Source organism: Canis aureus, chromosome 5 (genome assembly GCF_053574225.1).
Source record: "Canis aureus isolate CA01 chromosome 5, VMU_Caureus_v.1.0, whole genome shotgun sequence".
In the NCBI taxonomy this organism is placed as follows: Eukaryota; Metazoa; Chordata; class Mammalia; order Carnivora; family Canidae; genus Canis; species Canis aureus.
The window spans coordinates 75,717,243-75,740,871 of NC_135615.1; the positions used below are offsets into that span (position 1 = coordinate 75,717,243).

At 36.4% G+C, this 23,629-nt stretch overlaps 1 protein-coding gene across 1 annotated transcript in view; it reads right to left on the reverse strand.

The window, feature by feature from the left end:
* CLIC4 (chloride intracellular channel 4) overlaps window positions 1-23,629 on the reverse strand; it is a 70,443-nt gene that overhangs the window by 4,199 nt on the left and 42,615 nt on the right. Inside the window, exons 3-5 of the mRNA XM_077899087.1 lie at window positions 18,736-18,861; window positions 12,188-12,294; window positions 60-241 (exon numbers count right to left, since the gene is read on the reverse strand). Coding sequence (XP_077755213.1) covers window positions 60-241; window positions 12,188-12,294; window positions 18,736-18,861 — 415 coding nt within the window. The remainder of the gene's footprint in view (window positions 1-59; window positions 242-12,187; window positions 12,295-18,735; window positions 18,862-23,629) is intronic.

Here is a 23,629-nt window from a genome sequence, read left to right on the forward strand (position 1 = left end):
GTAGTAAACCGAGAATACCCAGTCTAATGGCAATGTGACACCACATCTTACAGACCTACCTTGACAATATGCAGTTTGGGAAGCAGGTTGCAATCAGCTAATGTCATTTCATTGCCATCCAGAAATTTACGTGTAGAAAACTTAATGTCCTCCATGCTATTCTCATCAATTTCATCAGGGAGGGGAGAATTCAGATATTCATCCAGTTTCTGTAGGGTTTTCAAGAGACCCCTCTCCAATGCTGAAAGAAAGAGGATACTGTAAGAAGGAAAACCACCCAAGCCCTAAGTAGAAGCATTACTCTTTCAGTCAATAACTATTTTATCAAATGCTTACTCTGACATGTAGCACTGTGGAACAAGAAAGACAAGGTTCCTGCTCTCCAGGAGCTTATTTACACAGGGTGAGGAGTGAGACAAATGAGTACATTTGTTCAGGTAAATACAGAAATGAGCATGACCATTTAAGAAACTGGAATCTGTAAAAACTCAATAACTAAATGCCCTATTAACGAACACACTATGGCCCAACACAGTTGATGTTTAAACTAGAAACATGAGTAAGAAAAGGCAAACCTATTAATTCAAATCCAGGAAAGAAAATCTTGCCAAGAGAGAGATTCTTGCCCTGAATTTTAATTCTGTTTCCCCAGGAATACTTGGATTTATCACCAAGAAACATGTTAAGATACTCCAATACAGACAATCCAAGCAGAAAGCCTGAGGTTTTTAAACTGTCTTATACACAAGAAGCCAAGGATAGCATTATTTTATAATAACATGGAAAACACAGAGGTCAGATTAGAGAATCCAATTTACAAAAGTCAATCAGGAGGCTCTTTAGCCAAATAAAATAAGATGCCATGATTGTTCTATTTCAGACACAAGTGGGACAAAGCTAGCCTGAATACTTGGAATGTCGTTGGAGAGGAATGTGGAATAACAACAGACAGGGTTTCCATCATCCTTTCTTCTTACCCCTTACTTTCCAGGCCCACCTTCATCCCCCACTCCCAGAATGAACAAGCTCACACTGATGACTACAGTGGTTGGCCAGAAAAGAAAGCTATATTTAGGTGACCATCAATACAGTTATAAGTTTGAATCAATTTGGTTCCACTGGAGAAAAAGACAAAAGTTTTATATGCTACATATTAGATATTTCACCAGCAACATAAATATGTCCTAACCAAAACCTCTTCTTCCAAAATACTCCCATCCACTCTCCTTCGGTCCCCTCCAACAGTCCAGACAACAGATGGCAGTCTCAGCTAGATAAGGGACTATAGGCATAAAAAGAAGTAAGTGGACTTTAGAGGTAACTTAGGACATAAAATCCAACAGAACTCGGAAACAAAACAATATGGAAAAAGGATAGATGTTTTCAGCAAAATACAGATGTGAGCTTCTACTACATGCTAACTCTTACTCTAAGCATCGTTAAATTCACTCTTGAACAATGCAGTTTGCATTTACATTTTGGGGAGCGGGAGTAGCACAGAGAAACGGTCAGCAAACGATTCCCAGGGCAATGCTGGTAGCATTTGCTGAAACATTTACTGCCTAAAGAAGCAGGTTCAGGGAATGCAGACACGAGTTCAGTATATGCTGACTCTGAGGTGTCTGTGAGTCATTTGAGTAGTGGCATCCCAATGCAGTTGGGCTACAGTGTCTGGTCAGTCTGGGTCAGAGCAGTATGTTTATAAATCCTGAGAACATAAATGAACACTGAAGTCATGTTGCTAGCGTGCAAAAATACAACTGATTCTTATAATGGCCTCACATCCAATAACCCCACTAATTAATTTTTTTATTCTTACAGTTTATCTGCAGATTCTTTTGGATTTTCTATGTACACAATTCTATTGCTTAAAAATAATGACAAATTTGTTCCTTCCTTTACAATTCTCGTATCTTTTATTTCTTTTTCTTGCCTACTGTATCGGCCAAGACCTCCGCTACAATGCTGAACAGAAGTGGTGACGGGGATCCCTGGGTGGCGCAGCGGTTTGGCGCCTGCCTTTGGCCCAGGGTGCAATCCTGGAGATCCGGGATCGAATCCCACATCAGGCTCCCGGTGCATGGAGCCTGCTTCTCCCTCTGCCTATGTCTCTGCCTCTCTCTCTCTCTCTCTCTCTCTCTCTGACTATCATAAATAAATAAAAATTAAAAAAAAAAAAAGATTAAAAAAAAAAAAAAAAGAAGTGGTGACGGTGAATACCACACCTCCTAGTTCCTGGTCTCAAAGGAAACCTTCTGGTAGTTCCCTATTATGTATGGTATTTGCTAGAGCTTTTTCTTGTAGATTCTCTGCCAAATTAAGGCAGTCCTCTGCTATATTTCCTTTGTTAAGACAAAAAAAAAAATCATTTTACCATAAGTATCAAATTTTATCAAGTACTTTTTCTGCTTCTACTGAAATGATATTTTTCTCCTTTATTCTATTAATTTATACAGATATTTTAATGTTGAAATAATCTTCTGTTCCTGAGTTAAACCCCATTTGGTTGTGTGTAACACCATTTGTCATCTTGCTGGAGTAGGTATATTTTATTTTAGACTTTTGCGTCTAGTTCAGGAGAGACTGGCCTGTAATGGTCTTTCTTTTGATGTTCTTGTGTGGTCTGAGAGTCAAGGTTGATCTCAAAAAGCTGGGAAGTATCTTCCTCTCTTCTGTTCCCTGGAAGAGTATGTGCAACAGTGATATTACTTCATCCCCAAATGCTTAGAAGAGTGCATCAGTGGAGCTATTTGGATCTGGAATTTCTTTTATGAAACGGTTTCCAATTAGAGATATAAGACTATTCACGTTTTAATGCCTCCTATAGTAATTTTGTTACACTATACTTACTGTAAATTTAATTGTTTTCAAATTTATAAACATAAAAATTTTCATAATATCCTCTAAGAATCACTTCAATGTAAGATCTGTAGCAATCTCCTGTTATTCCTAATATTGGTTACTGCTGCCTTTCTCACTTTTCTGGATTTTTCTTGTCAAGAATTTATCAATTTTTATTATTTATTAGACTTTTTGAAGAACTTTTAGCTCTGCTGATCCTCTATGTTTCTTATTTCAAGGAAATCTGTTCATTAGTATTTCCTTTCTTCCACCTTATTGAGTTTAATTTGCTGATCTTTTTCTATCTAAACCCTCAAAGTGGAGACTTTCCGATTTCCAATCTGTTTTTCTAAATTTCCCTCTAAGCACAGTGTTAGCCATATCTCATAAATTCAGACCTGCTGTCTTTTCATAATTTTATTTTTCTTCAGCACATGGGTTCCTAGAAACATCCTGCTAAGTTTTCAAAGATACAGAAATTTTCTAGCTGTGCTTTTGCCACTGATCTCTGGCTTCTTTTCTTTGTGGTCAGAAAAAAATATTCTTTATGATTACAATTTGTATTTTTTGGAAAAATTTTCAGATTTGCTTTATGGCCAGCTTTATGGTCAATTTTGACAGTGTTCTACGTGCATCTGAAAAACAGATGTAATATTCTGCAGTTATCGGGTACAGTGTTCTGTGTACATATCAGTGGGACCATAGGTGTTCGTTGTGTTGTTCATTCTGCTAGACTCTTGGATTTTTTCCTTCTGGCTAATTCTAACACTTACTAAAGGAGTGAATTCAAATCTCCCACCAAACTGTGGATTAGTTTCTCGCTCTTTTAGTTCTGTCAATTGGGCTTACATATTTTCAGGCTAGGTATTTAGTAACACAAATTTAAATCATCTTATCTTTCAGGTAGATTAACCTTTTAAATCAAAAAAAAAAAAAAAAACCTTTTAAATCAGTTTGAAACGTGTTTCATTATCTCTAGTGGTGCTTCTCTCCTTAAAGTCTCTTTTGCCCAGTATCAGTGCAGCTTTGCCAACTTCTTGGTTAGTATTTACACTACTTCACTTTCACCTTTCCTGGATACGGGTGTATGTTTTACATATATATGTGTATTCACTCTTGTACAGAAGGAACATATTTTTGAGCCAGCTGGCAAATGATGTCTTCAATTTGGAGTACTTAAGTCATTTACATTGAATATAATTACTACAAACTTTGACTTAAATCTGTCATCATACATTTTGATTTCTACTTATTCTGTGTTCTTCTTTCATGCTTCTTTGGATTAAGTTTTTTAAAATTATTATTCATTTCTCCTTCTATTAGTGTGTTATTAAACAGTCTTTTACTAGTCTTTGTTCCCCAGACTTATTAAAGTTTACTTGTAACTTTCACCCCCTTCCAGGATAACTTCACAGTTATCCTGAGGGCCTCAGGATACTACCACCACTAACTTCTCTCCTGTCCTATAAGCTACTATGGTCATGTATATTAATTTGACATATTTTAAATTCCACAAGGCATTACTGTTTTAAATAGACAGTATCATTTATACTTTGTAACATATTTATACTACTTTTTGCTTTCCTTCCTTCTTGCACCTCTTGGTGCTCATCTGAAATCATTTTCCTTCTGCCTGAAGAACTATGTTAAGTATTTTAGTGGGAGTCTACTGAGATAAGTATTCAGTTTCTGTTCATTTAAAAACATCTATCTCGGGATGCCTGGGTGCCTCAGTGTTTGATTACCTGCCTTCGGCTCAGGGCGTGATCCTGGAGTCCTGGGATTGAGTCCTACATCAGGCTCCCTGCGTGGAGTCTGCTTCTCTTTCTGCCCATGTCTCTGCCTCTCTCTATGTCCCTCGTGCATAAATAAATAAAATCTTTAAAAATAAATAAATATGTCTACTTCACCTTCACTTTTTAGAACTCATAAATAATGTCTTTATTACATTCTTATAGCATTTTTCAGCTGAAACACTTGGTGAATATATAGTAGAATTAATTCTCAGAACAGCCATGAGACAGAGGAAGATTAGATAATATCTCATTTTTAAGATACTGAAATGAAGGAGTAGAGAATCTGCCTTATTCTGAACATCAAAGAAAAGAGACCTGACTGATATCTTAGAGAATGTAAAATGTGTTATGATTACTTGGAATTGTAAACCGAATGGTGAATTTTAGAGGTTCACAAAAAAAGGTAGTAAGAAAAAGCTGACTGGTTTAGTAAGTATAAATCCAGGGCAGTAAGTATAAATGTCATATCTTGAGGCAAAAACAAAAAAATTGTTTGGAGGTGGTTGCTTTTGCTTTTGGAGAGTATTTCATTACTTATAGAATTCTAATTTACTTTCTTTTAAAAGAAAGTAAATTAGGTCTTTCTCCGAAGATCCCGTAAGATTGTCTTCTGGACTCTACTGCTTCTGTTGAGAATCAATGCTCACTCTCACTGCTTTTATCTTGAAGAGCCTTCTCTCTGCCACTTGTAAGACTCTATCTGGTTTTCAGCAGGTGCCTATGGTACACACAGGTATAGTTCTCTTTATATTTGTCCTGCTTGGGTTGTGTAATGTTGGACTCCACGGCTTGTTATCTTTCATCAGTTTTGGAAAATTCTTGGCAATTACTTCTAACTATACCTTTGACTCCATTTCCCTCTGCTTCTGGGATTCTACCTATATATACGGTCAAAGTCTTTTCACTGTGCTCCACAAGGCTTACTCTTTTCTCTGGTATTTTTGGGTTTTTGTGTTGTTGTTGTTTTGGTCCTTTTGTCTCTGTGCTTCCATTTGCTATTTCCTTCTGACCTATCTTCCAGTTCATTAATTCTTCATCACTAATCTGTTCAATTCATATACTGAATTCATAATTTCAGATAAAATTTTAAATTCTAGAACTTCCATCTGGTTTTTCATAATGTCCAGTTCTTATTTAAAATTTTCCACATTGTTCTTTTACCTTTGAATATCTATATTATAGCTAAAGTCAGTGTCTGATAGCTGAATACCTTGTAGTTTTTAATATATTTTAAAAATATGTATCTTTAAATACATATTTTAATGTATTTTTACATTAAAATATGGGCTCCTCTTCTTGGGCTCCATGCTGGGCATGGAACCTGCTTAAGATTCTCTCTCTCTTTAAAAAAAAAAAAAAGAAAAAAGTATTAGTTATGCTCAGTCTTCTAATATGAGCACTGTTAGATTTTTAGAGCTGTTAAAATTTTAAACTCAGGGCTGGTTTATATTAAACTAATAGTCTACTAAATCATGAACCTCTTCCTTCTAATTCTTGTTATTAAATCAATGCATCATTCTTGCTTCCCCAACTGCACTATATTTTCTTTGAAGATAAAGTCTGTATCTTTTTCTTCCTCTGTATATCCCCTAAATTTCATAGCATTATACCCAAGCACAAATTAGACATCTGATCAACATCTGCCCCAGACTGAGAAAGGTCAATAATTAAATGTAAAAGTTTAGAGGTTCTTAAATGTATAGAAAAGATTCAAAATGAAATCAGGTAAAAATGTAGACTAGATATTTTTAAAGTCAGATGAATGGAGATATTTATTATATCTTTGTGGGAAGGTGAAAACGAGGTAGGAACTGCATATTGCTATAGAACATAAGCACCATTTTTTTAAAGATTTATTTATTTATTTATTCACAAGAGACAGAGAGAGAGGCAAAGACATAGGCAGAGGGAGAAGCGGGATTCAATCCCTGAGTTCTAAGATCACGACCTGAGCCAAAGACAGACGCTCAACCGCTGAGCCACCCAGGTGCCCCTAAGAGCCATTTTAAAATGTAAAGAAGAATTGGTAAAATTTTTACTTACATAATATAATACATAATACATACATAAATATCAAGGAAATTGGAATGTATGTATGTCAAGTGACAGATGACAAGATCAAAGAACTATCTATTTTCTTAATAAAAGGTCACTCTAGCCATAGCCACAATCAAGCTAGTTTCTTAGGGAAAAGAATTAAGCAGGAGGACACGGGAACCCAGTAAAATAAACTTGAGGAGATGAGTTCAATTGCAACTGTGGAATGTCAAGGAATCAAGGCATTTAAAAATAAAAGATAAAAAATCAAGGCATTTAAAAATAAAAGATAAAAAACACAAAAGCAATAAATATAACCCTTCACTCATTACATACAAGTTATTGATCATGCATGTAGTCATGAAATATTAAATTTATAAATTAACAAGAGAATGAATTATGAAAAACAGCTTCTAGGTTAGTAAGGAGTCCAAGGCGTGTTGGAAAACTTTTCATGGTTGTACTTAAATGGGGTTAGGGGTGGTGAGAACGAAAGGACAACAGAATCTCAGGACTGTAAAAGCACCAAATTAAAGATTCAATATACTGCCTATCAAAATCAGTGAACACAGAATAAATAAATACACATTAGACATAAGGATTTTTTCTTTGATCAGATTACAATGAACAGTATGGCCTCTACAGAAGATAATACTGCTTGAATTCAAACACTGAAGTAAAGTCTCAAATGGCACTCGAGAGGTATTGGCAAGTCCGGGCAAATTTATGATCTTCGAACTGCTCTAAATTCACCCTTTCCCTGAATTATCTTTCAAATGTATCTAACAGAAAAATAAAATATTCTAAATTTACAAGGTTTGAAGCATAATGTTTATAATCCCAGATGTAATACACAGACTAAAATTAAGAACCTGGAGAAACATTAGAATTACTATTCTTTCTATAATTTTGGACCTAGTAAGACACCTGCAATGAAGGTGCACTGCTGTACCCCACTAGAATGTAAGTGATTTTTCACTTAGAAAGAATCTCAGAATAATTTGCTTCGACGTGGATGGAACTGGAGGGTATTATGGTGAGTGAAATAAATCAATCAGAGGACAAACATTATATGGTCTCATTCATTTGGAGAATATAAAAAATAGTGAAAGGGAATAAAGGGGAAAGAAGAGAAAATGAGTGAAAATATCAGTGAGGGAGACAGAATATGAGAGACACCTAACTCTGGGAAACCAACAAGGGGTGGTGGAAGAGGAGGTGGGCGGGGTTGGGGTGACTGGGTGATGGGCACTGAGGGGGGCACTTGACGGGATGAGCACTGGGTGATACGCTATATGTTGGCAAATTGAACTCCAATAAAAAATAAATAAATAATTTTAAAAAAGGATCTCAGAATAAAGGGTATATTGTTGCAAAAAAGAATGGAGAATTACTTTGATTCCATTTTTACTTAACAACAGGAAGAAGGCCAACAAAACAAAGAGAAACAGAGGTGCTGAGAGGTACTAAAGAGCATCATTCAATAAACATAATGAAGTTTTGAAGACAAACCACGAAGCAATCTGATTAAGATAAAGAAAATCCTTAGAGTAACCACTAGAAGGCAGCAGCAAGCCATGAGAAAGTAGCTCCTTGTCTTCGCACTATTCTTTTCTAATATCCCAGCTGTGGTAATGCTGGTTATCTCTAAGAAGGTATTTGAAGAGCTCTCCAAAAAAATTAGTACTTAATTGTACTAGAGGCCATCCAATTAGTTTTAAATTAATTTTAAAAATCAAAACACCCTTTTTTTGCCTGTGAGACTATAGCAAAATTTTCACACACACACACACACACACACACACACACACACACACACACACCCTTGCCGGGGCAGAAATGTGGGGAAATGAATACTTTCACATTGGTGGGAATATAAACTGGCATACACTTTTGAGAAACAAAAACCTTCTGACCTATTTGGAATCTAGCACAAGGACAGTCACTGGCAGTACTGTTTGTCACAATGAAAAAATTTGAGACCGTCCAGATGACTATCAATAGGAAAATAGTTAAATAATAATCCATATTATCGAACATTAAGCAATATTTTTTAAAAATAAGGAAGATCTCTATTTTGATATGGAAGGACTTCTATCACATAATATGTGAAAAGGACAATTGCAGAACATAAATATACACATACTCACACACAATATTTGCAGAATTACCTAGAAAAAAGGATCAATACTACTGTCAGGGAAGAGCTCAAATGAGGTTAAGAAGGGACACTGAAATGTTATTAAATTTATTTCTAAACTATATGAACTTTTTCAGTGACCATACACTACTCAATTACTTACATAATTTAAACGAGTAAATGCAAGACAGAAAGCATTAAATGTAAGATGACCAAATCTGCTGTAGAAAAAGAACATAATTCCCAGTAAAGAAAACAAAAATTATGAGCCTTTACAAAGAGAAAACCACATTTTAAATTTTTAAAATATATTTTACTGCTAATTTCAACAAAGAGTAATGTTACACAAACAACTTTTAAAGGCCAGTAGAAAACAGGGAGAGGTCAGGAGTATTTAAAGATGATTAAATAGACAATTCGGTTCCATAGCTACAAGGATGAACAACCATCCTCTGGTTCCAAACTTCCACAGACAGAGTAACAAAGAGGGAGGGAAACAGGCAGGGAGGGAACTCTGAACCAAAAGGAACTACTGAGAGCCTATAGATTCCTTGCCTCCACTTAAAAATAAGAATTTGGGGATGCCTGGGTGGCTCAGCGGTTAAGCGTCTGCCTTTGGCCCAGGATGTGATCCTGGAGTCCCTGGATCGAGTCCCTGCATGGAGCTCCCTGCATGGAGCCTGCTTCTCCTTCTGCCTGTGTCTCTGCCTCTCTCTGTCTCTCATGAGTAAATGAATAAAATCTTTAAAAATAATAATAAGAAGAATTTGGACATTATGAAATATGCCTTAGAAGGTATAATGGCAGATTTCATCACCACTAAATTCACTGAGCTCTTAAAAATATTATAAATACTAATACACTAATAAATTATCTATTAATTACATTTGGGAGCTTAATTTATACAGATTAATGAAATCACAGAAGTGGAAAAAAAGTAGATCTGAGACAAGTCATATCCAACCCATTCCCATAAAAAGAATTACCTATTAATTTCTTTTAACACTTCAAAAGATTATACAAACTTACTCCCAACCAACTTGGGCATGTTACCAAAAGAATTCATTCATTCATTCAATCTTTCTTTCTTTTTCTCTCTCTACTGTATTTCCCTTTATTTTATTCTTTAAGCCCTATTTATTTTGTACCCTATCTAGGCACTGACCCTTCTCTTTCACTGGCCAAATATCACAGCATTTAGGCATCTAATCCCTTATGTCTTAAAATTGTTCAAACATATTGAATTTTGGAAAATATTCCATAGGGTGGTAAAACTAATCAAAACCTTGCCTACTTGGATTTACCATGTAAAATGACAAATCCATCTCTATGTAAAGGGTTTGTAGTTTGGAGGAAGAAGGAGCTGGAACACTAACTTTCAAGGCTTGTTTAAGGTATTTTATTACACTAAACACACAGACAAGACACCTCCAACAAATCTACATACACTCAGCTCCAAAGTAATTTGGAATATTGTTTTCTAAAGTCTCCTGGCAGTGACAGGCCCTATGGGGAAAGTTGCCTGGCAACTGGATTCTTATTTACCAGTAAATAATTTAATATAAAGCCTTCTAAGCTATATGTATGATCCATTATGTTGTTGGTTCTTATCGGTTACATTCTAAGGACAGTAAGCGTAGGTGGCTACTTAAGACAGTAACAAACTAATAGGAAAAAATAGAATACAAAGTTATACTTAAATGAGTCACTTTCTCCCCTCCCTGTTCACTCCCCTCTATCCCATCCCCAAAGCAACTGTTTGGTTTTGTTTGTGGGTTTTTTTTTTTTTAAGCAAACACATTTTATTCCCCTTTCCTCCCCACCAAGTGTCTAAAGAAATTCAACCACCCTCCAGCTTCCAAAAGCTACACAGAGAAATAAAAACATTATGAATTTAATTCAAGGCATCCAGGAACCACGGACAGAAGGTTCTGGTTATAAAAGGATGGCTTCTTGAGAAGAACAGTCACCTGCAGGAAGGAAGGGTACAAAGGAAAGGTACTGTATGCTGACGGAGGGGCTCCGAAGTAACTGTTTAGCGTATAAAATGCTTAGACTGAAACAGTCAGAAAAAAAGCCAATTACTTAGGAAAGTTGTTTTCCAAACCGAGGCAGCTACTGGAACACACTGAATAGCTCTAAGCCAGGCCTGGACACTACAGCTTTTCCCTCTTTCCTTCTGCTGTAGAAAAACCTCTCATGCAGTGAATATTATCCCAGAATCCCTTGAAATTCAATACTAAATTATAAAATGCTGCAATTTTAAAATTTAATAATAAAAAAAATACTAGCCTGAAGAGCTTGGAACTCTGCCAACTGAAATAACATAAGGAAATCAGCAAGTGTTTCCATTTGTTAAAAGATGTTTATTCTTGCTTAACCAGCACTGATAATTTTGTCCCTTTGGTTTTCTTGTTCATTTGCAGCCATAAACTTCTACCCAAAAGAACTGTACCCAAGCCACCAAACTATCTAATACCATGATGGATTAAAGTGTCTCTAGGAGCTGGAGTTTTAGTTACTGTAATTACTTTTAATTAAACACTAATGTTCTCTCTAGAGAGTTTTACCCAGAGAGAATGATGCTTAACATCTCAAAGAGAAGATAAATTACTGAATGGCAGAGTTAAGACAAGATTCATTAAATGGGACCTCTTTCAAAGAGGCTTCCCTTCAGCACATATAAGTTTGGTAGCAAAATAATAAGATAGTGTCTGTCCTCTAATAAATAAAAGAAGGAATTTGTATCTGTACTACACTGAACAATTCTCACCATGAAAATAGGATTTAAACTAAAATCCTATTTTAGAATGCAGAGAAATCAGGGAAGACGGGAGAGTATAAATAACTCTCTTAGAGTGACTCTCAAAATTGCTCTTTAAGGATAAGTATCACAAAAATCCACCCAGGCTGATTTTAGGCTATGAGAGATTAGTAAGAACTAACATGAAGTTATTTCAATCTATTCCAAACCACCACCACATGATCCACTGTTTCTGATGCACCGCTAATTCTTTGTATAGCTCCCCCTTCATGGTAAGTTCTCAGAAGAACATGAAAAAAATTAATTCAATAAACACTTCATCGTATATCCACTAGATGCTAGGTAGGCACTGTCCCACTAGCCAGAAACAAGAAAACACCAATTTAAGGACTTACCCTGGTTTATCATCAACTCTCTGATCAACTTTGAAAGCCAGGTTTTAATACTTAACGCGAAGGTCTGGACTCCAGAGTATTCATTTATGATCACTGCCATAACGGGATTTTTTGGATTTATATGGGTTTTGTTTTTTCGTTTTTGGGTTTTTTTGGTTTTTTGTTTGTTTGTTTGTTTATCTGCAGTGGTAATCCAATCATTTGGGTTGTTTACCTTCATTAGCCTCTGGCCTTGAATTCTTGATATATGCAGAGAATTTGGCAAAGATGTCCATTCCAGCAGTATTTGATTCTGGGTGTTTTGGTGAAAGCTTCAAGTACCTGGGGGGGGAAAGTGAAAATGAATTATAGATCCTCCAAAGATACATCTATTAAGTTCTCTCCATCAACAAACCATTGTGCTAGCAATTACTAGACATCTTTTAACAGTTTTTACTCTGAGAAATGCCATCATCTGTTTTCTATATATTTTTAAGATTTGTTTTTCCCTTAGGAAACAAAGCTCTCTCTGCACAGTGTTTTTGTTCGCATATTAATATTCTTGGCAACCTTAAGGCATCTGCACTCTACCTCATTTTTATAAATTAGGATGCTGGGGAAACAGTCTACTTGTTCAGAGGCGTGTGCCAAACCAATGGGCATCTTAGAGAACTCTAGAGCAGCACAGTCCAAAATAACTTTTTGTAATGATGGAAATATTCTATATCTGAATTTCCAATATGGTAGCCGTTAGTGATTTGTAGCTATCTGAATATGAATTTAAATGAACATGTGTTATATAAGGTTAAAAATTCACTCCCTTCATTGAGCTAGCCACATTTCAACTATGAGTTTTCTCAAGACAGAAATGCCAATCAGATTCTTGATATGTGCCAGGAATAGGTGCTGAACCCCCCGTGCAGTAGGACCAGAGAACCCTGACAGCAGGGAAAAGCAGGCATCTTGGTCATGCACAGTAGTTTAAAGACAAAAACAGCAGGAAGCAGATCACTGATTTCAAAACACATTTGGGATTTTCCAGAACCTCCCAAATATTAGATATGGTAAGGGTGGTACTGAGCAACAGAACAATAAGATGTTGGGAATTTTGCTAACGAGTGCTCTGTTCTGTTGTTACAGTTTATCTACTTTGAAAACAAAACTCATGACCCACAGCTTTTTTTTCAACCACACAAATGTAAACTTTACATATTTAAATTCCAAACACACTGGACTCAGTATACATATACCTTTCTCAAATGGGAAAATACATGTAAAAAGGCTCAGCTCCCCCTTGTCCCTTCAGCAGAGCTACACCCACTGGGAGTCAGCTCCATAGGAATTTAGACCATTAGCACCATTTTAGGGAAGACTCATCTACTCCAAGGCCCTGTAAAATTCCATGGGAAGATGGGCTTGGGGCAGTTAAGACACTGGAAAAACAATCTTACATTAAACTAGTAATTTAGATTTCTTCATATATTTTAGGGTGCTGTCTTGTCACTTTTTTTAAATAAAAAAAATGAAGGTGAGGTATTTTTAGGAAGATTCAGTTCAGTTGCAAGCTGTAGTTTCTGGTTAGCTTTTTTTATTCATTATTTTTACATGCGCAATTCTGAATTCAAGGAAAGATATATCTAAAAAACTGGACATAGGACTACATTGAGGAGATTATAAAATATCAATTAAGTATTTACATGCTCGGGATCCCTGGGTGGCGCAGTGGTTTAGCGCCTGCCTTTGGCCCAGGGCGCGATCCTGGAGACCCGGGATCGAATCCCACGTCAGGCTCCCGGTGCATGGAGCCTGCTTCTCCCTCTGCCTGTGTCTCTGCCTCTCTCTCTCTCTGTGACTATCATAAATAAATAAAAATTTAAAAAAAAAAAAAAAAAGTATTTACATGCTCAATTTATCGTCCCTTTTAATATCTCTCCATTTTTAAACTTAAAGATTTCTCTTGTAAACAAAAATTTTTATACAACAAAATTTTCAGTGAATTATAGTAAATGAATTTCATGAGTATATTATATATACTACACTAATTATATATATTATATATCACGTATATTATATATATATATTTCCCGCCCCCTTCCCCTCCTTAACCATGGAAAAACTTATCCTCTGTTTTCTATTTTTTTCCCTACCTGGGCTAAAAGAGTTAATTCCAGGTTCAACATTCCTGAATTTCCCTTAACTATAAAAACAACCAGCCTCCAGTTTAAATGTTTTTACTGCCTATAATACAGTAACTTCATTGACTCATTCCAAACAAGAAACAGCACAAGGAACCTAAGTGCCTCTTCAATACATCTAGGTCTTCCTCTAGCCAAGTTTCCAAAATTATTATTCTTTCTTCCAACCACTATTTAGTTGTACCTATTGTTTCTAATGAATAAGTCTTGAAGACAGGCTTAAACTACAGATCATTTATGTATCTGTTGTTTACATATATTCATTTATTCTAATTATTAAAAATCTACTTTGTGTCAGGCATTATACTAAGTGCAGGGTTGTAATGATAAGCATATAGAAGCATATTTACTAAAGATCTGTTTTAATGAACAGGTAAGAATGAAGAAGGATTTGCAATCAGCATACCCTTATTCATCTGAAAACAAATGCTATTACAATTCTTTTTTAAAAAAACAAACACCACTGTTCTCTAGAGCAGATTAAACATGCCCTATTCTTCTCCAAGACAAACCATTTAAGTTTATACTATTAATTTAATGCATACAATACTAAAGCTATAAGAGACCATTCGCTTCAAACTCTCATTTTGCTTGAAAGGAAATTATATTCCAGAAAGCTTACATACTTGGGACTCCAAGGTCTTTAGTTAAAGGTATCATCAAACTAAACTCAGGTTTCCTGTCCCCAAGTCAGGCTGCCCTGCCCCCCAGTGCTGTTTTAGTTTTAGTTTTACTACAGATCAGGTTCTCTGAAAGATAAATCAAATTCTAAACCAAGAGGTCCTAAATCAGTTGCCAGCTTATTTTACATTACCACCAAACAAGGAATTTGGTAATTCATCAGTATTCACTTTCCCAAATAGCTTGATAAAGAAAAACTTTTCAATGACTGAGAACCTCGTTTCAACATTTAACAAAAGGCAGGCAAATAATTAATAAAAGGCTATTGGCCAACAATACCATGGGCATAAGCATTCAGGGCATGCAAGCTTTCAGGTCCATCCTTTATTCTATATTACATCATAGACTATTAACAGTAAGACTAGCTAAGAATATTTCCATCCTTTTAGGAAAGATCTCCGACATTTTCTTTCTCATGCGAATTTAAGGATAAAGTCTGATTATACAAGCCATTCAGTTATCCGTGTAAATTCAACTTTCATTGTATTTCTCACTTAAAAAATAAAAAAAGGTTTACTAACATATTTATAGGGCTCTTCTCCAAAACTGTCTAACTTCCTCTACCCTTCTATCCTTTCATCAGTTAAGTTAGTCACACAACACTGTCTGCTTCAGTTTAACATTCAAGTTTCAAAGTTTTTTTGACAGCTTTTTTGGGGAACACCTGGGTGGCTTAGAGGTTGAGCATCTGCCTTTGGCTCACGGCATGATCCCAGGGTCCTAGGATTGAGTACCACATCGGGCTTACTGCATGGAACCTGCTTCTCCCTCTGCCTGTGTCTTTGCCTCTCTCTCTGTGTGTCTCTTGTGAATAAATAAATAAAATCTTAAAAAAAAAAAGAAGGAAAGCAAGCAAGCAAGCAAGCTTTTTTGAGTAAAGTACTTCCTACACTCCAGCAAGGGGAACTAAATATATGTTTATAAATACTGTTCCCAGAGGAAAAGAAAGCTTTTTCTATGTATGCTAGTTACACAGACCCGCAAAAGCTCCTTGCTTTTAAGCTCTTCACTAATCTCTAGAGTCTGAACAACTCTAGAGCAAGTAGTTGCCCATGTTTATCTTTGTCATGATTGAATCGGAAGTGCTCACACAAAAACATTCTGTTCTCAGGGTAATCAAATGCCAAAAACATGTTATTAGAAATGCTAGATTCTCATGTGCCAGCTTGTGCAACTCCTCTGCCTTCTCTCTTTAGTCGATCTAAAAACAAGAAGGCTCTCAATCAGAGTATGAGGAGGATCAGCAGTAGTTAAGGACCCGAATACCTCCTTGTCCTCAAGGGGGAAAAGCAGAGAGCCAGGATGGTCCCCGAATGTCCTAGAACACAGGAAAGAGAAAGCAATGCTCATCATGGTCCTGGGAAGACCTTTCTCCTACTCCTCCCTAGAAACAATTCTGCATGACAGAGACTCTGCTGTCCATCAGCAGAGTCACATTAGGGGCTGCAAGGCCCAGTAAGGGGAAGGCACTCCCAATCTATAAACACGCCGTTCCACTGCACAGAAATAAAAACTCATCAGGGGGCATCTGGGTAGGGCCAGAACAACGGTTAAATGTCCAACTCTTGATTTCGGCTCAGGTCGTGATCTCAAGCCTCTCCTCAGGCTCTGCACTCAGCAGTCTGCTTGAGACTCTCTCTCTCCCTCTGTCCTTCCCCTCCACCTCTATGCACACATGGGCATGTACTCTCTCTCTTTTTAAAAAAATAAATAAATAAAAATTCATCAGAAGTTAAGCCTCACCTATTTCTTAAAGAGGATTCATTAAATTTAAGTTTGACAACCACTTTCAGTCCCATGTGCTCCTCACAGAACACTATCTTTGACTTCTTTCATGCCTTTCCTCCAAGCTTGAGCTAGCCTGCAATTTTACACTCGCTAAAGCAGAATCCCAATTAAAGACTTACATTTCACCTCTCTTGGAAAAGTCAAACTCAACAAAATAAAAAAGAGAAAAATGGGAAGGGGAAAATAGAAGAAACAGGAGTTTTTGAAGTCTTACAGGCCTGTTCTGAAGTATGCCAGCTCTGCCACCAGTAACTGTAAAACTAGGACACTCTACTTAGATTCCTCGTCTTCAGTTTCTCCATAGTCTTTGAGAAGAGAGAGATAATCCGCAAAATAATCCACAATGCACAGTTCATGGCACATAATTCGCACTTGAATGTTAGTTAATAACAGCAGAGGCACCAGCAACATCAAAAATACTCCCTTCTAGAAATGAAGTAAAATTTTAAAACTTTAGAAACTCTCTTCAGAATATAAACAACATAAAAGCAAGGAAAATAATAGAAATAGGGGATGGGGATTAAAGAGTACACTTAGCATGATTAAATGATTTTTTTTTTTTTAAAAGGGAAAATACTCTTAGGGAGAATTTAGCACATTGTGAACACATTAGAATAGAAAGATCTCGAAGTTTTGAATTAAATTATTTAAACTGAAAGAAAGGACCATCTCTGGTTAGAGTATCTCTATGAATATGCTCAAACAAAATCAAGCTGAAATTTCTATATATAAAAAGCAAAGTGAAAACATTTATCTTGGGGGTGCCTGACTGGCTCAGTGGGTGGAGCGTCCAACTCTTGCTCTCAGGGTTCTCAGGTTTCTAAGTTTGAGCCCCACTGTGGGTGTAGAAATTTAAAAAGAAGAAAGAAAATGCTTATTTTCAAGGTCCGATTCAAAAAGCTATGGTATGTCTTACAGAGCACTGGTTGCCAAGAAACCAGAATATTTTGATATTAGTTCCACCGTTATCTTAATGTCCATTACCTCTGAGAAAAATAGCAAGAAGGAATAATTACCATTGTTGTTCATACAGCTGAAGAAAGCCTGGAGTGCTCGTCGTTCCTTCATGTCCCTTTTTGTTAATTAAAGCTTAATCCAAGTGTTACATCTTTTTTAGCCTTTCCTGATTCCACTCACTTTCCTTCACCACTGCCACCACCACTTCTCCACCCATACTGGATTGCGCTTTCCGAGGGTAGGAATTAGGTCTTATTCACTACTGTATTCATAAGGCTTTACTGCCTAGTAAAATAAATGAATGAGTGAATTCTGAGTAACTAATTATTTTAGAACCCTCTGACCCAATAATCCCATTCCTGGGAAATTTTTCTGGATATGGACAGTAAAAATCCAAAGCAACTAGCAAAAAAGACTTGGGCCAGAAGAAAAATATTTCAGTTTTCAGGATAATAAAACTGGAAAAGCCTTAAAAAAATCCATAATGCATTGAACCTATGCCAAGATACAAACTGCCTGATACAAAACTGCACATTTGCAATTCAGGTAACTGTCATTACAGTCCATTACATACTTCACATTATAGGAAATAGTTGAGTACTTGAAAATCATTAACCATGTGGACTAATGTGCAGGAGGACCTGGGAATCTAGAACTTCAAAGAAATACATAAATAAAAACTAAATCCCAGGGACACAGTCTAAAAAGTCATTTCCCCTGGGTGACAGTTTCAGATAGTTACCTTTAAAATGGTCTAATAAGAAATACCCCAGCAACCTGCACCACACTCTTGCTTAGATGTCCTGGCTAGGTTCAGTGTGAACCTGTCTTTTCCCATCTCTTCTCCCTAAACTTCTCTCTCAGTCTGGGGCCAATACTCCTCAAATAACCAGTCTTTCCTAACCCATCTCCCATGTCCTAAACCTATTTTCAATGTATACTCTATAGCTTAATCACATTCCTACCTAGACTTATTGGCCTAGCCAGAAGCCAGTTCTGACATCTGTGTAGTATTAATTATAACGAATGAAGCCCTAGTCACTGCAACTTAATTCTGTAAAAATTTAACTTCAGTACCATCCAAAGGATCTCTAAGGGTCAGAAAAAAATCAAGCTTTACAGAGATGGCAGTACTTCCATGCATATCTTCTTTGATACTCACTTGGGAGGGCATAAGACTTCTTCGAGAAATTCTTCAATCTTATTTACATCCGTTTTGACTTCATTGTTGAAAGTTATAAATGGTGGGTGGGTCCCAGGAGCCAAGTTCTGCAGGTCTGCAGGCTTCCTATTAGGCAAAACAGTCAAAATTGGATCATTTTTTACTCTGGAAAGGCAACAATACTTGAAGTACTCAGAGTGGTTCTAAATGTTTAAATATATAAAAATGAGTAAGAAATGGGGGCTCCATGGGTGGCTTAGTCAGTTAAGCATCCAACTCCTGATTTTGGGTCAGGTCATGATCTCACAGTCATGAAATCCAGCCCTGGGTCAGGCTCCGTGCTGGGTGTGGAACCTGCTTAAGATTCTCTCGCTTCCTCTGCCCTTCCCAAATCATGCTTGCTCACTCTCCTCTCTCTCTCTCAAAAATAAAGAAGGAAAGAAAGAAAGAACTCAAGCATCAACTTATTGTGTAAAGATGAGTAAACCATAATGCCTCTAGGTCTTTTCTTTGTAAAATAAGGAAGAAGAACAGCTGATTTTTACAGTCCTTTCCAGCTGTGAGATTCCAAATTCAACTGCACCAATTTTCATTTTCCTAGAAGTCCACACTCAACAAGGAAAAATATCACCAAATGACTTCAGTATATAAAAGACAGCATAACCAGAGTTAAGATAGAAAGTGAATAGTGAATAAGAAAGGCTCAAAATACATACTAGATAAGAATTTTGTCCAAATTCATTAAAAAGCCATTAACAAGTCAAACAGATAGGAGTCCAAAGAAATTGATATATAACGAATAAAATAAGTGAATACATGGAACAATGTAAAAAAAACAATTACCAAAGAAATTCAAGAGTAAACTATGATGACATTTCCCTATTAATTAGGAAAAATTGAAAATACACAGAATCCTGATAAAGATGGTGATACTGGAAACTTACAACTACTAATAGCAAGGAATGCTGGTACCACTCTATTCAAAAGCAAAATGGCTCACCCAAGCCTACCAGTGAATCCTAGGATCAATAATAATGATCATATAGTATGTGTATCCTAATGATAAAATACAAAGCATATATCACATCTATGAAGTATTCTTACCAAAAAAGTTGAACCTGAATCCAGAATCAAGCCTCTTAGGACAGCTGCTCTCAAAGTATGATCTAGGGCACCCTTTCACCAGCTTATGGTCCCCTTTCACCTTATGGTCCATGAGGTCAAAACGATTCTTATAACACTAATATATCATTTATTTTTTCTCATTCTCTTATGCCTATATAATAGAGTTTTCCACAGGCTACTTATTGTGTGGTATCACAAAGTGATTTATACAGAAACAGACATGAGAATCTATCTTCTTTTAAGGCAAACATTAGAGATGTACAAAAATGTAAAACAATGCCACTCTTCTAATTTTGTTTTGGAAAATACAGTTTTAATGAAAACATATTTTGTGATAACAAATAATAGGTTCCTGATTATTCTAATTAGTAAATATTTTTAAAATTTTGCAGCTTCAATTTCTAATACAGTAAAGTAGATAGATATAACCCACATAACTGAAGCTCTTTGAGGTCCTCAATAATTTAAGAGTATAGAAGAGTTCTGAGACCAAAAAGTTCATTTACAGGAAACATGAGGAGTCGCAGAACAAAATTAAATGATACCATAAAGAAGCAATCAGCCAAATACAGAATTTGGGACACTGTACAGTTCAACAGAATAGATTTCTACCAGTCAATGCCATGAGGGGAAAAAGCCACAAATGGGGGTTGGAAGAGACTGTTACAGATTAAGAAAATTTTAAGAGACATAACAACCAAATAAAATGAACAGAATTTATATGGATCCTGATTTGAACAAACCAGCCAAAGAAAAAAGATATTTTGGAGATAACCAGGAAGACAGGATCATAAGCTGGGACTAGACGTGATAATGGCAGTATGATTGGTTAAGAAAATGTCCATATCGTTTGGAAATGTGTTGAAATGACAAGATTCAAGGGATTTGCTTTAAAACATATCGGGGGGAGGGGCAGAAAAGAAGAATAAAAGGGACAAAGCAAATGGGTAAAACCTCAATAACTGAGTTGAAGTTAGCGGAAGTTTATTCTATTTCTACGTTTGAAAACTTTCATAATTAAAAAGATAAACTTTAAAAAACTTTTTAAAAAGCACTATAATATATTGCTTCAAAGAATATGCTTCCCCCCACCTATTATTATTGCCCTTTCTTCCCTAACACAAATGCACAGAATTTGAACAAGGATATCTTTAAGTGTATCATGAAGGTGAACTACTTTGTTATTGAAAAGAATTTTTACAGAAAGAGTGTACCTCCAAAATCTATACTAATCCCAGCCTATCAATTTTCCTTGGTCTTATACATATATTCCTTCCCGTTCTTCTCCCTTTTTTCTCCCTTCACCCCACTGAAGTTTGGAAAGTGCTTCATCTATGACTACATTCCAAAAATACAAAGATTTACTTTATCCAATTAGTCTAAAATTTCTAACTCCGAGCCCTCCCTCCCCACATCCATCCAAGCTCTAGAGCCCATCTCCCTCCCAAGCCAAAGAAAAATAAGATATGTTTTCTATCAACATGTCTCAGTGGTTGAGCCATCTGCGTTTGGCTCAGGTCATGATCCCGGGATCCTGGGATGGAGTCCCGCATCGGGCTCTTCCTGAAGGAAGCCTGCATCTCCCTCTGCCTATGTCTCTGCCTCTTTCTGTGTCTCTCATGAATAAATAAATAAAATCTTTAAAAAAAACACACACACACACGAAACCTAAGCTGGAAAAGAGGTCTTTTAAAAGCCAGAATCTTTGTTCAAAATCTTTAAAAGCCAAATTTCATGTTCAATTCTGATTCGTTTCCTGAACATACTTTCGTCTGAGAAGGTAAAGTTGAGCACACAATGATTGGAATACATGAAAGCTGAGTAAGTCTCCCAGATCCACTTTTATTTAAATAGTGACGTATGCCTGTGAGACTCCTGGAATTCACAAAGTACTGAACTCCAGGTCAGAACTAGTCCATTTCTGGGTTTTATTTTTTTGGTTTGTTTGGTTACTCCTTTTTCCTCCTCACCCTGACCACCTGTTCTTTGATCACTAACAGGTCCAGCAGGTCCCAGACCATGTCATCTTTGGTCTTCAGGTCCCCCTCACAGTCTAACTCAACAGTCACAGATATTCCCAGTTACACTATACTTCCTCTTCAACTCACGAAGGCCTTATACATAACCAAGGGTCCAAGCCCCTAACAGCTCAGGAAGTACAAATTTGGTTTCAAATTGTAAGTTTAAAAAAGGTGGGGGGAGCATCTGGGTGGCTCAGTAGGTTAATCATCCAACTCTTGGTTTTGGCTCAGGTCATGACTTGGGGTCATGGGATTGAGCCTCGTGTCAGGCTCTGTGCTAGGAGACAAGTCTGCTGGATATTCTCTCTCTCCCTGCCCTTCCTGCACCACCCTCCACCTCCCGTTTTCTCTCTCTCAATTCTTTAAAAAAAAAAAAAAAAAAAGGACTTTTCTCATTCCAAAATTATAAAATATATCCACTGACATTTTTATGGCTAGCAGTTCATTAACACCTAAATGTAAGGTAATAATAACATTCATCTGCGTGTTTTACAAATAATTTTTTCATGAACAGGGTAGAGTTAGATAAAAGGGAAGAAAGGGATAGATGCTTTACAATAACCCATGGGAGGAGGCCAGCAAAATAAGTAACAGCTGTTATTTCTATAATAAATTATGACAGCTTTTAGCTCTCCAAATAAAAATATTAATTAGGGGAAGGATAAAGTTAGCATGGCAGAGAAGAAAGAACCAAAGACTTGAATAAAAAGGACTTGGTTAAAGTCCCAAGTTGGATAGTTCTGCTATCCACCAGTTATGTGACTAAGGAAACCACAAACTCTGGATTTCCTGCTCTGTTCTGTGATATAAGACTTGCTTTGCCTGTGAAGTTCAAGTAAGGCATGTAAAATTGAGCTAAGCCAAAGTATGCAAATGAAATCCATGCCTGCTTTCAGTATCACATTAACATAGCATTATGCAGGAGATGAGCCTGGCCATTTTAAACTCTACTTGTGTCTGATGGTTCCAAACTGGTTATCTAGCATTAACTGACTGGTAGTAAGAAATACGATTAAAAGAGGCTTATAAGTAAAGTGAAACCAGACATAGGATTACCAATTTTCTGCTAATATTAGTGAACAGTCCATTTTGTTTCTGCTTAAAGACTATATCGATTTTCAAAAAAACAAGGGTGATAATTGTATTTTCTAGGATTAAGTGTTGAGATGAAGGGCAATCATGTTAGGTCCTTACTCCAAATGAAAAAAGATTCCAGAAGAAACTTAGATGCATCTGAATGGATTATCAGACTTCAAAATAACTGTTCAAGTTGCAAGCAACGAGGTGACTTAGAAGCTGTATCAAGTCGTCAACCGAGCAGAATCTCACGTGGCACTCCAAGGCCTCAGGTGTTGTGTTTAACCCACAAAAGCTCATTTTACAGATGCTGCACAGAAACTTAACATTTCAGAAAGTGCAGTATGACAGAAATGAAACCGAGTAGATAGGCAATGGCTACAAATCTCAGGACATCTTTGGTTATTTCATAAACGATTCATGCAAACTCATTTCCCTAAGTAACATCTAGAAAAAGCAAAGTGCATATAATTCATGACATGAGATAAGAGCACAAATACTCTTCAGCGTTTGGGGGTTTTCTTATTTTTAATGTTACTTATCTAAGAAGTCTTTTTTTTTTTCTGTCAGAGTAGATGAAAAAAAATTATTCTGTTCTCTCCCAGTTTGCTTCTCATTGAAGGAAACAAAGAGAAACAAACACAAGAGACAGGGAGAGGATGCCTAGAAGG